The following is a 15,597-nucleotide window of genomic DNA, read 5'->3' on the forward strand; positions in this document are numbered from 1 at the left end:
AGGCTTTCGCCAAGGAAGAGTGGGCCCCCAGCCCAGAGACATGCAGGAAGCTTGTGGACATGTACAAGAACAGTCTAGAAGCAGTCCAAAAAAAAAAGGCAATGCTTTTGGCTGTTAAGGAAATGGGGTGTTTATAAGTTTGAGCATGGCATCTTTTGGGGAATCCCTTAATAAGACAGCCCTGAAATGAAGAGTTTCTTGATTTGTGTTGATTGTTGAACATTAACAAACAGTTAATCATGGCTTTACTCTGTCATTGCTAAACAGACCTGTCCACGTGTGAGTGTAAGGTGCTGTTTTTAAATGTTGTGATAATTAAAATAATCATTTTAGTTGGGTTGTGTTTGTGAAATTCAACGTCTGGTACAAACCTGCATGTTTTATAAACAGAGAGGTGAATAAAGGCTCAGCACTGCAGTGACGGTGTCGGCATGTTTTATTCAGTATAGAATCACAGCAGAATGAGAGTACTGAAGACATCGTCCCCCAAACACACCAAAAGTTACACAGAGCATCAATAAATGCACCAATCACTGCTGAAAGCAGAGTCATGTGACCTGTCCAAGCACAGACTGCAGGTTGCAAGGCATTGTGGGAAAACAATGTCCATTTTTTTTTTGTTTCTGTATATTTTTCATGATCTTTCATCAGGCCTGACTCCATTAAGTCTGTTTATACGTGCAACAAGCCTCAGCATCCAAAAGCGTTAGCTGAAAGTCTGCCTGCAGGGCTGAACTCAGGAAACAAAAGTTTTTAGCTTAAAGTCGTTTTAGATCCTAAGATACATTAAACATAAATGTAGTGAAACTCTCGTGGAGTTAGAAAACAGATTTCCATGTGTAAAGCAAAAAGAAAGGTTACTAAGCATGAAGGAACCTGAACACAGGCGACATATTTAAAATAAGCCCCACCAAACTCAGGAAGTGATGTAACAGCCTGCAGTCTGGACAGGAAATAGATCTCTGGAGTTATGCAGCTTCATAGAAGAAGAAAAAGGAAGATTCCACCTGAAGAGGTGGAGGTTCTCTTAAAAAGTAAAATCATTAAAATGTGTTAAAATATGCTGCATTCAATCAAGGCTACTTATGATCTAAATATATCTCAGCTCGGTTAAGTCCTGTGAACCCGACTCTACCCTGTTACCTCAGACCACCCCCTCCCCTCCTCAGGATCAGCTGGTGATATGCATTCTGGGTAATGTTTCCCCCACAAAGCAGATCAGCAGCTCACTGTTCCCAGAATGAAAAAGTTTGACTAAAGATGAACTGCTGTTTTGATTTTCTCTAATCAGGGAGCATCTGTCACGACTAAAAGTAAAACGATCCAATCAGGTTTTTTATCTGTTTGACGTGAAATCTGGAGCTGGAGCACAGGACTGTCCTGATTGCGGAGTCAGTTCCTTTTCAAAGCGAAGGCCAAACGGCTCAAACCAAAGATTAAATGTCCACATGGTGAGCTGAGAGATGAATCCTTAACTCTGATTGGAGGAGAGGCAGGCAGCGGCTCTGCGGGGGTGTCGTCACAGGAAGAAAGTGGCGGCGTGGTTAGATTGTGGTGATCATGTGCGCACATCAGCGATAGTGTTTCCCAGAGGAAAGAAGAAGAAACATCCATCATCATCAGCTCTGACTTTATCACATCTGGAGGGGGAAAGAGACGTTCAGTGATGGGCACATAATCAAAGTCAGTCTGCTCTGAATCTGATCCAGCGTGGTCTCACACTCACCTGTTCAGCGGCTCTGTGCAGCCACTTCTCTTTGTCTCCACTCATCTTCATACAGGAGAATAGATCACAGACGGTCGGCAGCGCCAGAGGCTCCTACACAGAAACCAAGACGTCATCAGAGAGAGCCACAGATGAACAAATCCAGATTTTTAAATGATCTCAGTAATCCTGTTACCTGGGCCTGACTCCTCTTCTTCAGCAGCCACTTGTCCTCCTCCTCTGCTGGAGGCTGGGGTTGACTTTCTGATCCCTGAGCAGGAGGACACTGTACTGGAAGAACCCAGAGACCTGGATCTAGAGGGTGCTGGAACGGAGATGAAGATGAGGAGGATTTGAACTGGGAGCTATGTTCCTCCCTGCTAGCTTTCTCTTCCTCTGGAACCACCCAGCCCGAGAGGGAGGTGGTGAGAGCTTGTAGAGGAAGTCTACAGGAGGAGGAAGAGGAGGAGGTGTTGGCGGGGTGGAGCCAGGCTTCCAGGATGGCCTGAACCTGAGAAAAACAGAGAGATTAATCAGGTCTGTGGAAGAAATATGTGAATTTATCATAAGCACCGATGCCTCCTGCAGTCGTTACCTTCTGCTCCTGCTCCATCACGTTCAGGGGAGGTGAGGTGTTCTTGGAGGTGGTGAGTGAGACATTCTTAGGGGTGGTAGGTGGGGCATTCTTGGGGGTGGTGGACGGGGAGTTTTTGGCAGAAGACGAGGCGTTCTTCGTCACAGGGACTCCGTTCTTGTCCCGCCCATCCTGCCTGAGCAGCCATTGGCTCAGAGCTTCTTTCCCACAGTTCTCCTCACAGACACAGGCGGAGTAAGTGGAGCACACCTCGTTGGCCTTGCAGGTCTGCTGCAGTGGCACCACCTGCTGCAGCCACGCCTCCAGGGCCGCAGGGGTGGTTGCTGGGGTGGCGGGGGTGGAGGTGGGTGGGGTCTTCAGGCACTTGAGCTGGCCCAGATTCTCGATCTCGACGGCCTTGGTGGTCTGGCAGCAGGAGGAGCAGTCCTGGGCTGGAGGGCTGGACTCCACCAGCCACTCGCTGGACGACCAGTCGCCCTCAAATGGCTTCAGCACCCGTCGCCACCGCTCTGCATCCGACACGGTGTCCATGGGAACAGGGGATGGTGTGATGAGCCAGTCGCTCATCTTATCTTCATCTTCCTCCTCTTCTTCGGGGGAAACCAGGAACTCTGATTCATCGATCTTCTCAATGGAGAAGGAGGAGCTACAGCTACTGGTGGTCCTCTCCCTGCTGACAGGGGTCTGCTGGTCCTGGAGGAGCCAGGCTTCCAGGTCCCTGAGCTGACCCCAGGCCTGCATGAAGTCCATGGTGGCCAGAACAGGACAGGAAGTCTGATAGGACGACAAGAAATCAGTGTTACAGACAATGAGTGCAGACTGTGTCCTGGCTTTTGAAGCTTTGAACAGTGAGATCTTTCCTTATTGGGTCTGTGCTTGTCAGAGTGAGGCCTCAGCTCTTTATCAAGCGACTCTTTTCTTTTTAAAGGATCTGATTGGTTATCCGTCTCACCTTGGTCTCCTTGTGTGCCACCAGCCAGTCTTCAGGGTTCTTACTAAACTGGAAACCAGCTGTGGCCCTGATCGCTGGTTGAGTTCCCAGCAGCCATTCGCCCAAAGCTGTAGCCTCCATCTTCTACAGAGACACAGCAAGAGAGACGTTAAAGATCACTGCATACAACTCAACATGAGCGTCTCCCTCTGTGGTCTGAAGGGGGCGGAGTTACCTGCTTCTTGGCAGCTATAGGACAGCTCTGCACCTGTCGTCTGTTGTGGGTGGGGCTCTGAGAGGACACTGCTTCTACAGGCTGCAGAACAGGGCGGTCAGACAGCACCAATTAGTATCACCTGTGTGTTTGTGTGTTTAGGACTGTATTTGTGGGAGTAAGTGTGTCTTACCTGAGCTGCGATACAGCCAAATGAAGTGATGGCCTGCCTCAGGGAGCGAGCGTCCGCCTGGAAACTTAGCTCAGGTGTTTCCTCTGGAGTCAGACTCAGAGAAGACAATCTGCAAACACAGGAGCACACAGAGTGAAAAATGTAAATCAGTTTTGTTTGTCAGAAATTTTCATTCTTGGAACTGTGGTTGTAAAACAGAGAGTGGGAAGCCAGACACTTGCATCCTTGAGAGAAACTGAGCGATGAATGTCTCAGGATGGCGCCAAAAGTTTTATTACTCAGAAAGCAGCAGAGGATAGGAGTGTATAGGTCATGACCTGCCACAGAACTTGACACCAGTGAAGAGGAGAGATAAGTTTAATGACCAGTGAAGAAGATAAGAAGGCTGTAAACTCTACACCAGAGAGCACCTCTGAGTCTCCCTTCAGAGGAACACTGAATGGGTCTGGTCAATGACTTTCCAATATTTGGATAATCATTAACATTAAAAAACAGAATAGTTTGTGTGACGATCACTTCATCCTGTCTGCTGCAGGTCGCAGTTTTGTGCAGGATGTCTGCCGATATCCGATATATCGACTGATATCTGATATATCGGATGATATATATAATAAATTCATTGATATACACAGGATATATACTGTATATGAACACAAATTATGACTAGCTATTGAAAAGTTTCATCTTCCATTTAATGCATGGGATTAAAATAGATTTTAAGTAACAATGTAGCTGCTTTCAAAACATGCAATAAATAAAATTACAACAAAATACATTGAAACATTTTCAAAAATTATTTCAACTAAAACAATAACTTGTGAATTTATAAGCCCAGGTTAATCCTGGATGGCATTATGAAGTGAGACGCTGTGTAGTAGCCTTATATCAATTAACACACAGGAGCAGGAGCGACAGAATCTCTGCAAAGCAGAATAATTTTATAGTTAGCTACATTTTGTCCAATGTTGATTAATCAGTGACAGGCTTTAACCGACCCGATTAATCAGCCCGCCCGATTAATCAGTTGGGCTCTAATGGAAACCATCTAAAATGCCCAATGACTTTCAAAATAAAACAAACTGTGTCAAAACCAGCCTGTTTGGGGCCTGTCTGTATTTCATTCTTAAAAGAATGAAGTAAAAACTGATCTGTTGCATCCTGTGTTGTATCTTCCTCTAGCTCTGATAGAGACTTTGCTATCACGTTATACTGGAGAGACCAAATCCAGGTAGTCAGCTGAACAACATCAGGACTCAACAGAAGTAGGATTAAGGATGGATGACTTTATAACTGACTGTAAATGTACAGTAAACATATATCCTTTTCATTACCAGGGTAAGAGCTGCTGAGTGTCTTTTCTGGTGTTTCACATGTTGGAGCAAATATTTGCTTTTATGATGAGGCAAGGAAGATTTCAGGCTTTGTCTAAAACTTGTTTTGGTCAGAGGAGTTTTTGGATTGAGCCCTCACCTCGTTCCTGTTGCAGGAAAGCACAAAAAAATAAAATCTAAGCAAGTGTTTATGACACATTTTCTGTAAAAATGGTTTTGTTAGCTTTAATGTGAGCAGAAAAATGTCTTATGACAAGATACTGAATGACAAAAATGACGTCAGAATTGCTTGAAAGAGTAAAACTCAGCTAGTTTGTGGTTTAGTTTCTTTAAAGCTATGGTCTACGATGTGGATGCTTGGTAATTATAAATAACACTGTTCATGAGGCCATTGTTGTGCGATGGTTCGATCTACACAATATAAAAAGTAAAAAGAACAAAAAAATCCATTCAGTACATCAGCTGCAAAACGGCAGAATAATTGACCAATCGGAACCGCCGTTTCCCTCATTTCAGGTTTGTGCGTGAGTCCATCCAATCCCCTGTCTCCCCTACTCTGCACCGTCCCGCCCATGGTCCTGCCTCGTCCTTCCCCACTACCCCTCTCACGTCAGCTAGCTGCTCAGCTACCGAAGCGTCATGGAGCCAGAGAAGACTGAAACCAGGAAGCTGTTACTGTTACCCTCCACAGGGAAGGGAAGAAAACGAAAACGTTTTGAGGAAAAGGCTGAAGCAAGGAAGAATTATGAGGGATACAGGTGCCAACAGAGACTGAATATTGGAGAAATGAACGACCGGTGGAAAAAGCTGCAGAGGGATTTGGGACTAAAGACTGACTCCGAGACACAGAACTGGTCGGCTCTGTCTATAGATGTTAGCATAAGTTAGCCACGCATCTCTAGCATCGGCGTGTCTTCAACTAAGTTGTTGAAGACACGCCGTTAAAAGTAAAGCCTCGCCCACAGTCAGTTTCAGATAGTAGACCATAGCTTTAAATTAAAATGTCATCCTTACACAAGAAACGAAATAAGTACTTTTTAATCCCACTGACAGGTTTTTTTCACTATTTCAAGCAATTCGGGCATCATTTTTGTCTTCATATCTTTAAATAAGATATTATTTTGGACTTGTCAAGTGAATGAGGCTCGTAGTAAGTCTGATTAGACTATTTTTTATGAGACATAAGACAAAAACACTTGCTTAGGTTTCAGTTTTTGCAGTGTGAGCGCTGCAGAGTTGAACATGTCTGAACAGATCTTCTGTCTGCAGACTTTATCGTCTGAGGCATAAATACCGCACTGAGCAACACTGTCATTGAGAAGAAACCAAAAACAGTGATTCACTTAAGCTATCTTTAGACACTGAGTGAATGTCTGTGTGTGTGTATGTGTGTGTGAGTGAGTGTGTGTGTGTGTTACCTCTCCATACAGCTGGTCAGCTGGTTGCTCAGGTCGTTGCTGCTGTTGGAGTTGTGCAGCTGATGTGCAAGAACATCAAACTGACCCCGCAGCTGAAACACAATAAAGAAAGTTTTAAAATGGTTTGATTTCCTACTCTGAATGTTTCTGTTCATTAATTCTGCTTCAGACCTTTAACATCTTGTTCAGTGAAACAGAATCATGTTTGTGTTTGTAACGGTCAGATCAGGAGGCTTACCCTGTGCAGCTGGTGCAGTTGCTGCTGCAGAGTCTCAGTCTTAAGTTGCTCCAGTAGCTCGATCTGCCCGTGCAGCCACACCTCCCGACAGCGCAGCGCCTCCTGTTGGCGGCTCACACAGCTCTGCAGCTCTGCACGAACCTGAGAGACACAGAGGGAAAGATACAGGTGAGGAACGCCAGAATGATGTCTTGTAGAGTGGAGGAATCAAAGGAAGTAGACGGAGAATCAGAGACTTTCAAACTCCTCAAAGTTTTCGATCTTTCACTGTTTTTAAAAATAATGCTGACATGAGTGGTCAGATTAGATTCTGTTATCTGATAGCTGTAGCTGATGCTACAGTGGCTGACCAATCAGCACAGTCAGTGACATCCGACACAGCGTGCCCTGAAAATGAGATACAGTGAACAGAAACTCACAGCGTCACCTACTTTGAAGAGGTGGAAGGAGAGCAGCTGCTGGAGGTGATTTCAGTCCATCAGTGATATGATCTCCTCTATCTCTCCTCTCCATTATATACTCCCTCTACCACACCCACTTCCCTCCGTATAATCTATAATATAATGTCAGGCTTTGCTCCACCTCCACACACACACACACATAAACACAAATAAGTAACGTGACCTAACACGACATTTAGCAGGCTGAGCTAACAGGCCGACCGCAAGAGCCGAGCTCAACAATGAGCGGACTGATGTTTAGAGCCTGTCACACACACTCAAACACACACAGTTTGGTCAGTGTGTGTATGAACACGGTGTTTTCGTCATGAGTCCATTGAATGCGCTAATCTTAAACTGATCCATAAATGTGGACATAATCAGGCGCTCAGGTGCTGGTGACGCTGTGGTTGTGCTTTGAGTAACGGGCTCAGGATCAGGATTTTCAGGCTGCTGTTTGTAAATCCTCTCCAGGACAAACAGCTTTTTCTGCTCGGGGACCAATGAGTGAAAAACCTGCAGACTGGATCAGACACACACGTCTCATGCTGTTCTGTTTTGTTATTTATGTATCGTCTGTCTCTTTCTGCTTGTGTCAAGGTGGCTACACACTACAGGATAATCAGGCTAATTTTTGTCCTGATCTCCTGCTTACGATCAAAGACAGCGAAGGCCTGATTGTCTGATGATGTCTGCAAATGACATTGTGTGTGATTTTTCTGTGGTGTGGGGTGTGTTCAGAATGATTTATTCAAGTTGGAGCAGCTTGGAAGGCCTTGGATTCAGAGATCGTAGATAGTGAGCATGTTTAATATTTGTGACTAAAAGTCCTGTAGTGTGTGGGGCGCTCCGAGTGGAGCCAGGCAGGTACAGCGTGTAATGTCACGCATGCCGGAGCAAAACCAATCGTGATGATAGCTGACTCAGCTGACTGACTGAAGAGGAAGAAAGAAATCTATCTGTGATACTTAAAACGACTTCACTCACCAACAACTCGCATTGTTAGTCATACAGTCCACATCCCCACTGTCTCCACAACTTTTTTCATAATCGTGTTTTTTATTTCGCGTTTTTTTAACCAAAATTTTAGAGGCCAAAAACAACCATCATTGCTTTTTCCTGTAGTCCTGTAGTCCGTCATGTTTGTTTACACCGAAGTCAGTAGGGCTGGGATTAGGGACGGGTACCTTTCACATTTGAAATAATATAGTACTGCTGCCCAGTATCTATGCCCAGTAACCTGCAGTCAGTACTGGTACTCAACGGTACCAATTTTCAGTACTTTTTTGTGTTTATGTGTTAAAAAATATCAATTTGTTTGATAATAAAGTATAACTTTTTTTCATGTTCGTGAACATGTGAAAAAGTTAGATGATGATGATAGTGTCAACAGACTGTATCAGGGGCCAATTTTCCCATTAAATGCACATCATGTGAGTCAGAGAGAAACATTTCACCCTCTGCTGGAGTAAAGTGGAAACTTTTTTCCGATCCAGTTTATAAATAAAGACTGAAGAAGAATTTGAATTTGAAAAGAAAATCGATTTTTAACAAAGAATCCCGATTTTGATATTGTCAAGCAAAAAACCCTGATATAGAGGTGTTCCAGTCCGATATTGATATCGGATATCGGTCCGATATCAGCAAAAAACAAGTATTGGTATCAGAATGCATCTAAAATCTCTGATATAAGCAGTTTCTGTTACCCATTGGTTCATAATAAATGGGTCAGTTTTTCATCATACCTACTATTGCTGACCATTGTTCTTTGTTTGAATAATATCACTTAAGCCTTTTCTAACATGACAGACATACTACAAAATAAGTAATAAAAGTATGCATGTTTAATGCTGATATTGTATCTGAGTAATATCGGTATCGGCCAATACTCAACGCTACAGTATCATTATCGTATCGGAAGTGAAAATGTTAAATTGGGACATCCCTACCCTGATATATCGATTTTTTTCTTCCACCCCTATAAGTCACATTATACTACGCAGGATTTGGAATATTGAGTGTGAAGAAGCTGTTACTCTACTGAAGAGTTGGTTAGTGTGTGCACACCACGCACTGTAAGATCATCCAGTGTGGTCTCTGAATGTGTGATGGTTTGAAGAATCCTGTGACACGTGCCAGCCTTTAAGCTTGTTGGTTCTCTGCTCTTTTCCTTGTCAGTCTCTTCATATAAATGGGGACAACAAAGACATTAAAGAAATTATTCTATCATTAAACTTTAGAGGACATGGACAAACATTCCTGATATGCCGTCTAAAATACAATTCTGATAACTGTGACTGACGGTCAGGTGACAGTCACCTGACAGATGGTCGGCTCGTGCCAACGTGTTTCTGTCTCACATTATCTCTGCGGATGTTTTGGTCCAACTTTACAGCAACTCCTGTTTATACTTTAACTTTTATTTTTCTCATAAAGACCACAGTTAAAAAAGTAGAGCAACTTGCTGACTCAGCATCCTCCTCACTTAACCAATCAGCCGCTTCAAAACAATAGTTTTGGTTTTGGCATCTTGGCATGCTGAGACACAGCATGAGCCATGATCCAAAACCACAAGAATTTCACAGATGGCTGTTTGTTTCTTTGCTCACGAGATGTAAAAACAGAGAGGAAGAGGAGTAAGCTGCTGACCTCTCTGGCGTTCTCCCTCAACTGCTGCTCGGCCTTGGTCACTCTGCTGATGGCATCCTCCAGCTGCTCCTGGGCCTGCCGGCACTGCTTCAGCCCGCTCGCCGCCGCCTCAGTCGACGGCATCCTGGAGGGGAAATGAAAAGGATGAGACGTTACAGGAAAGTAGGTCAAAAGTGGGCGTCGGCTACAGAAAAGCAGCCGTGGCATCACATCCGACTGCAGCGGAGTTTTATAATCAGGTGCAGAATCCCTGATATAATGATTCTGTTTTCTGTCTCTGATTTGGAGACTTTGGGGATTTCATTTAAACTTCCTCTTGCAGGTGGAGAACAAATAAGAAATGTCCCTCCACTTCCCCACATAAAAGGTTTGAAACTTTCCTCTGATCATCAGTTTCATTTCTGGGTCAGACATAAAACCACCTCTTTCTCTCCCTCTGTCTCTCTGTCTGTTTGAGGTTTTCACACGAACACTCATTTCTGCTTTCTGGGCCAACAACGCAGCTGTTCCACTTCTTCTTTTTATCATCCCCTTTTTCACCGCTCAGCCTTTTGTTGGAAGTTTTTTTTTTCTGGTTGTTTTCGGGATACAATTTGTCAGTTCAAAACAAGCAGGGACTTTCTGCCGCCTCATTTAGGAATAAATGCTGATAAAAACAACATGTTGATAACTGGACCTAAAAATGCCATCGTAACAAACACAAGAAGTGAGCATTATGGATATTTACCTGGCTGGCTCATAGGGTAAAAACAGAATAAGAGAGGCTGAGCCCACAGGTGATGGCTCTGCTCTGTCTGACTCAGCTGACTGCAGATCAGGGCTTCATTCAGTCTGCTGTGTGGTGGTGAAATGTGATTGTTTGTGAAGAGCTGGGTCTTACTCTGAGGCTGCTGGTGGTCTGCTGACTCACGGGGATAGAAGCAGTCTCACCACGACTCTATTTCCAGACACAGAAAAACCCAAAATACACTGAGAAGAAGAGGCCCCTGGCTGGGGGAAGGGAAGGGAAGGGACTCACGTGTACAGAAAGACCAAAGAGGTCTATTTGAGGTACTTCGGACTCATCGCAGGACTCACTCCTTCAGGTTTTCTGTTTGTGATCTGGTATTTTAAACTGTTTTTCTAGTCGATAACAAGATCCAGGAATCATCACAGTTTAAATGATTCTGCTTTCAAGGAAAAGGCCGGTATGATATGTCACATGACTTAATGCCAGCAGGGGTGAGTGAGGGCGCGGTGCAGCTGCAGTATCAGCTGTAAACAGCAACTCTGATAACAAACACACACCACTTTCTCTGACTGAAGAAAGAAACGGTTGACGTTTCATCATCAGCGCTGACACAGAGGAAGGAAACATTTCTTTATGGCTCAGCTGTGACAACCTTTAGCTTCATTTTACAGCTCCACAAGCTTCATGTTTGAAACAGTTCTCAGGAAACCTGTTTGTCTTTTAGAAGAATAATCTATAAAAACGACATTTCAGTTCCACGAAGGAACAGGTCAATAGTCCAGACAGAAAAACCCTGTGTAGGAACATATAGGAACTCAAATTACAACACTTTCTTTTCACATTATTTTACTATTTCAAGTCTCTGCATGTCAAAAATGTAGTTAGTTACTCAAAGATAGCCCCAAGCTTTCATCTTACCGCATATAGATTATGGCACTGAAATGGCTCATGCTCTAAATTGTGCACGTATTAAGCTAAAGCTCTGTACATTCAGCAGAACCTCAACAACTCTTACAGCTGACGTCTTTAAATGAATGGATTTATCATGATGTGAAAATTTTACAGCTCAAAAACACATCACATCAGGGGACACGAGACGCGATTAAAGTTGTGAAGTGGTGCAGAAAAGGAAGAAATGATGAAAAAAAAATCAGAATGCAGAATCAGAAATAATTAGGGCTAAAAATGTTTGTCGGTCAACATAGTCCAAATATGAAAATCAATCCTGATCACATCCAGATCCTGATCTTGACATAAAAAGATCCTTACATATTTTTCTCATATCGCCCCCTAATGGAGAACATCTTCCTTGGTCAGAAGCAGTGTTTGCTGATGTTTACTCAGCACTTAACACTGCAGAAAACTGACCACTGAGCATCTGGGATCAAGAGACACCTGAACTTTGATTTCATCAGTCTGTAAATATGAAACAAGTATGTTTGAGCACACTCAGTGTCTGATTATAGTCACTAAAATGTTAAGCTTTCATATGTTACTTTCACAGTTACTAAAAATGTTAGTTATCATCTTTTCACAAAATCAAACGTGGCTCTCTGAGAAAAGTTTGGACACTCCTGCGTGCTTTTAGATGATAGTGTGGTTTAGCTTTACAGCTCAAAGAGCCATCAGTGTGTTTTAGCTTCTCACATAAGCACCAATTCTTTAAATACTCATCAGTCAGAACAGAAGTAATAGGATGCAAGAGATTACTTTTGGTGTTATTGCATGGTTTTGAAGAAGGATTTTAACACCCAAAGGAGTAAAGCTGAAGCTGCCTTTGAGTTAATCCATTTACAGCCTATCTATGCGTTCATATTCCTCGACCTTCTTGGTCTAAAACTATGATACCTTAAACTCGAGGCGGTCTCACCCGTACATATGTTCATCTTATATAATCAACATGTCTGTAACAGCCATGTGGAGGCTAACCCCACAGCTAACAGGCTGATAATGTGCGTGAATTCTCTGATACTGTACCTCATGTCGATGACTCAGAGGTTATAATGAAGCCGGTAAAAAAAAAAGTCCGCGTCAATCCGCGTCCTCGACTCCTCGGTGCAGCCGCTGACAGTGAAATCGTTAGGGAAACTAAATAGGTATTTATCTGAGGCTGTTCAGGCTCAGAGGAATGAGGAAACTGCTCTCAGCCTGTCCGCCATCACTGCTTCTCAGAGCGCACGTACACATACAGGAGAGAGGAGGGGAGGGGAGAGGAGGGGAGGGGAGGGGAGGGGACTGGTGCAGAGGGGCCCGTATGAGGGTCCACCAAGCGCAGTTTACAGCTCAGCAAACTACCTCCCTACCGCTACAATAAAAGACATATTCACATCTATAGGTTGTTAACCTGCGAGCAGCAGAGCCCAGAATATACCTGTGATAACTCTGTTTTTTATTAACTAGGAGTAAACGTGACAGGCGGTTGTCCAAGTTCACATATACAGGCCTGGATGTTTATGTTTGCTTTATATGTGTCACGTTCACAGTAAACTGAACTCATTCTCTTTATTCTACCTCTTTATAATATCCTCCCACATCCTATATTCATGGAACCCACTCATCTTATTAAGAAATTAAGTTCACAGATAAATTTCAGAGGAATATGGAAATGTTTTCCGTGTTTTTGACCACCTGACAGTGTCAACACTTGACAAAGATTCAAAAACATAATCCTTATCCTTCTAATCAATTTAAACATTAAAATTTGTCTCTAATCCTATGAAAAATAAAGTAGATCAAACTCTTTGTTCCATACTCTCATGCCCTGCTGTTTTAAATGCATCGAATTAAAAAAAAAAAACACCTGGATGAAAATGGTTCCAGATAATAAAAGCATTATGTGTGGTGTTTTATTAAAAACAGACAAAAACAGAAATAAACTGTGTATAATTTTTGCTTCTAATAGCCATATTCATCTTCCACAAAGCTAAATCCATGCACATCTAATGCAACAAAATCTGACTTGAACTATTCTTCTTAGTATTTTATAGTGGTGTCATGGTTTTTGAATACTGAAATAACATGAAAAAGCAAATGTGCCAGAGATGCAACATTAACGAAAAATGAGATTCTTTGCCAATTGTGTTAGGTCAAGTAGTAATGTAAAAAAACCATATCAAAGTAGCATCTTCAACAACTTTGTAAACCCATTGCATGGGCCTCTAACTCTGTTTTGCTTGTGTGTGGTGACTTGTCTTATCAATTGTCCTTTTTATGACTGTGGTAAATAAATGCCAAGCAGAGTATAATCTTGAATTTTTTTAAGTTAAAAATAAATAACAACTCACCAGAAAAACTAAGCCAAAGGTCACCTAGTTAAATCGGGGAATGTAACAAGCAGCGCTACCTGAGTCACCCACTCTCACTTTTCTTGCTGGTATTTTTAAAGGGTGACCTATGAGAATATAACACACATGACACCTTACACTTATCCGTCTAATACATTTTTTTTTTTTTTTGGATGATGTGAAAATACGAACCCTAACGCATTGAAATACAACATGTTTTGAATTCCGAAATGTTTGAGGGGCCAGTTGAGTTCTAAAACAAGAATGCAACTAAAGGGTACAATTTCAGCACAAAATTCAATCACAATCAAGGGTAAAAACAGAGTTAAGTTACAGAATCATAAACACTTATAAATAATTTAACTCAGACTTTATATGTGAAGGTATGAAACATCTGGAGGTCACTCAGTGTTTTTAGCTAAGGTCGCTAATGGTTAGCCCATCATATCACAACACCTACCTTTACTATCAGCGGTATCATTATTGACTGTTGACATCTTTATCGATAAGGATAACTTTCCTATCTGATATCTACAACACATTTCCCTAACACTGAAAGATACCTCTTTGAAGCCGAGCGAGCCTACGCAGCTAACACTTAGCCATTATGGTAGGTCAGTAAACCCATTGCATGGGCCTCTAACTCTGTTTTGCTTGTGTGTGGTGACTTGTCTTATCAATTGTCCTTTTTATGACTGTGGTAAATAAATGCCAAGCAGAGTATAATCTTGAATTTTTTTAAGTTAAAAATAAATAACAACTCACCAGAAAAACTAAGCCAAAGGTCACCTAGTTAAATCGGGGAATGTAACAAGCAGCGCTACCTGAGTCACCCACTCTCACTTTTCTTGCTGGTATTTTTAAAGGGTGACCTATGAGAATATAACACACATGACACCTTACACTTATCCGTCTAATACATTTTTTTTTTTTTTGGATGATGTGAAAATACGAACCCTAACGCATTGAAATACAACATGTTTTGAATTCCGAAATGTTTGAGGGGCCAGTTGAGTTCTAAAACAAGAATGCAACTAAAGGGTACAATTTCAGCACAAAATTCAATCACAATCAAGGGTAAAAACAGAGTTAAGTTACAGAATCATAAACACTTATAAATAATTTAACTCAGACTTTATATGTGAAGGTATGAAACATCTGGAGGTCACTCAGTGTTTTTAGCTAAGGTCGCTAATGGTTAGCCCATCATATCACAACACCTACCTTTACTATCAGCGGTATCATTATTGACTGTTGACATCTTTATCGATAAGGATAACTTTCCTATCTGATATCTACAACACATTTCCCTAACACTGAAAGATACCTCTTTGAAGCCGAGCGAGCCTACGCAGCTAACACTTAGCCATTATGGTAGGTCAGTTGAGGTAGCTTTGCCGGCTAACTGAAATACTTGACACGAACAAGGCCACAGACAATCAAACTCACCGGGAGCTTTTTCCGTGGACCCTCGGCTTCGATGTCATAAGTGATCCAAGTAAGTTAAGTGTCAGGTTAAAACACAAAGAGTTTCGTGAAACCGGTGCTCTCACCAGCTCCTATTCAATGTCACTAATACGTAAAGCAAAGAAAAAACAACACAAAAAGGAAGGAAGTCTCGCGAGAACACTTGCATCAGCTGATTGCTGGAAACAGAGCGAGGCTGCTCCCTGCTGGAGGTTCAGTGTGTCTCCTGTATGTGATCTGAAAAACACTGCATCACTGACAAACAGGGATCAGTGAATCATAAGCAAACAAAGCACATCAATAAAAAAGGAAAGTCAAACACAAAAATGTGGACCGAAAAGGTAGGCACCTGCTCTGATAAGGATCATTGCTGATCTAACAAACGCCCCCCCCCCGTGTTTC

At 42.5% G+C, this 15,597-nt stretch overlaps 1 protein-coding gene across 2 annotated transcripts; it reads right to left on the reverse strand.

Moving 5' to 3' along the window:
- Positions 1-424: 424 nt before the first annotated feature.
- Positions 425-15,331, reverse strand: ncoa4 (nuclear receptor coactivator 4). Of its 2 annotated transcripts, none has more exons than XM_074675368.1 (11): positions 15,178-15,331; positions 9,715-9,838; positions 6,626-6,766; positions 6,388-6,479; positions 3,639-3,747; positions 3,467-3,547; positions 3,253-3,375; positions 2,301-3,074; positions 1,902-2,216; positions 1,727-1,819; positions 425-1,640 (listed from the first exon to the last, which is right to left on the reverse strand). In XM_074675368.1, exons 1-11 carry the CDS (start codon positions 15,213-15,215, stop codon positions 1,635-1,637), a joined length of 1,896 nt encoding a protein of 631 aa, XP_074531469.1. In that variant the 5' UTR covers positions 15,216-15,331; the 3' UTR covers positions 425-1,634. The 2 variants fall into 2 exon arrangements, with proteins under 2 accessions (XP_074531469.1, XP_074531470.1); XM_074675369.1 differs by lacking the exon at positions 15,178-15,331 and adding an exon at positions 12,422-12,621.
- Positions 15,332-15,597: the final 266 nt, after the last annotated feature.

The sequence above is a fragment of the Halichoeres trimaculatus genome, unplaced genomic scaffold (genome assembly GCF_033239565.1).
Source record: "Halichoeres trimaculatus isolate MK-OKI-2021-1 unplaced genomic scaffold, fHalTri1.1 fHalTri1_scaffold_8, whole genome shotgun sequence".
Taxonomy (NCBI): Eukaryota; Metazoa; Chordata; class Actinopteri; order Labriformes; family Labridae; genus Halichoeres; species Halichoeres trimaculatus.

Bases quoted from the DNA above. Each gene is read 5' to 3' on its own strand.
- ncoa4 (XM_074675368.1), bottom strand. From the start codon at position 15,215: ATGACATCGAAGCCGAGGGTCCACGGAAAAAGCTCCCG. The intron at 6,767-9,714 runs GTCAGCAGCTTA...TGTGTCTCTCAG, and splicing joins TGAGGGAGAACGCCAGAGAG to GTTCGTGCAGAGCTGCAGAG. The intron at 1,820-1,901 runs GTAACAGGATTA...GTTTCTGTGTAG, and splicing joins AGAAGAGGAGTCAGGCCCAG to GAGCCTCTGGCGCTGCCGAC.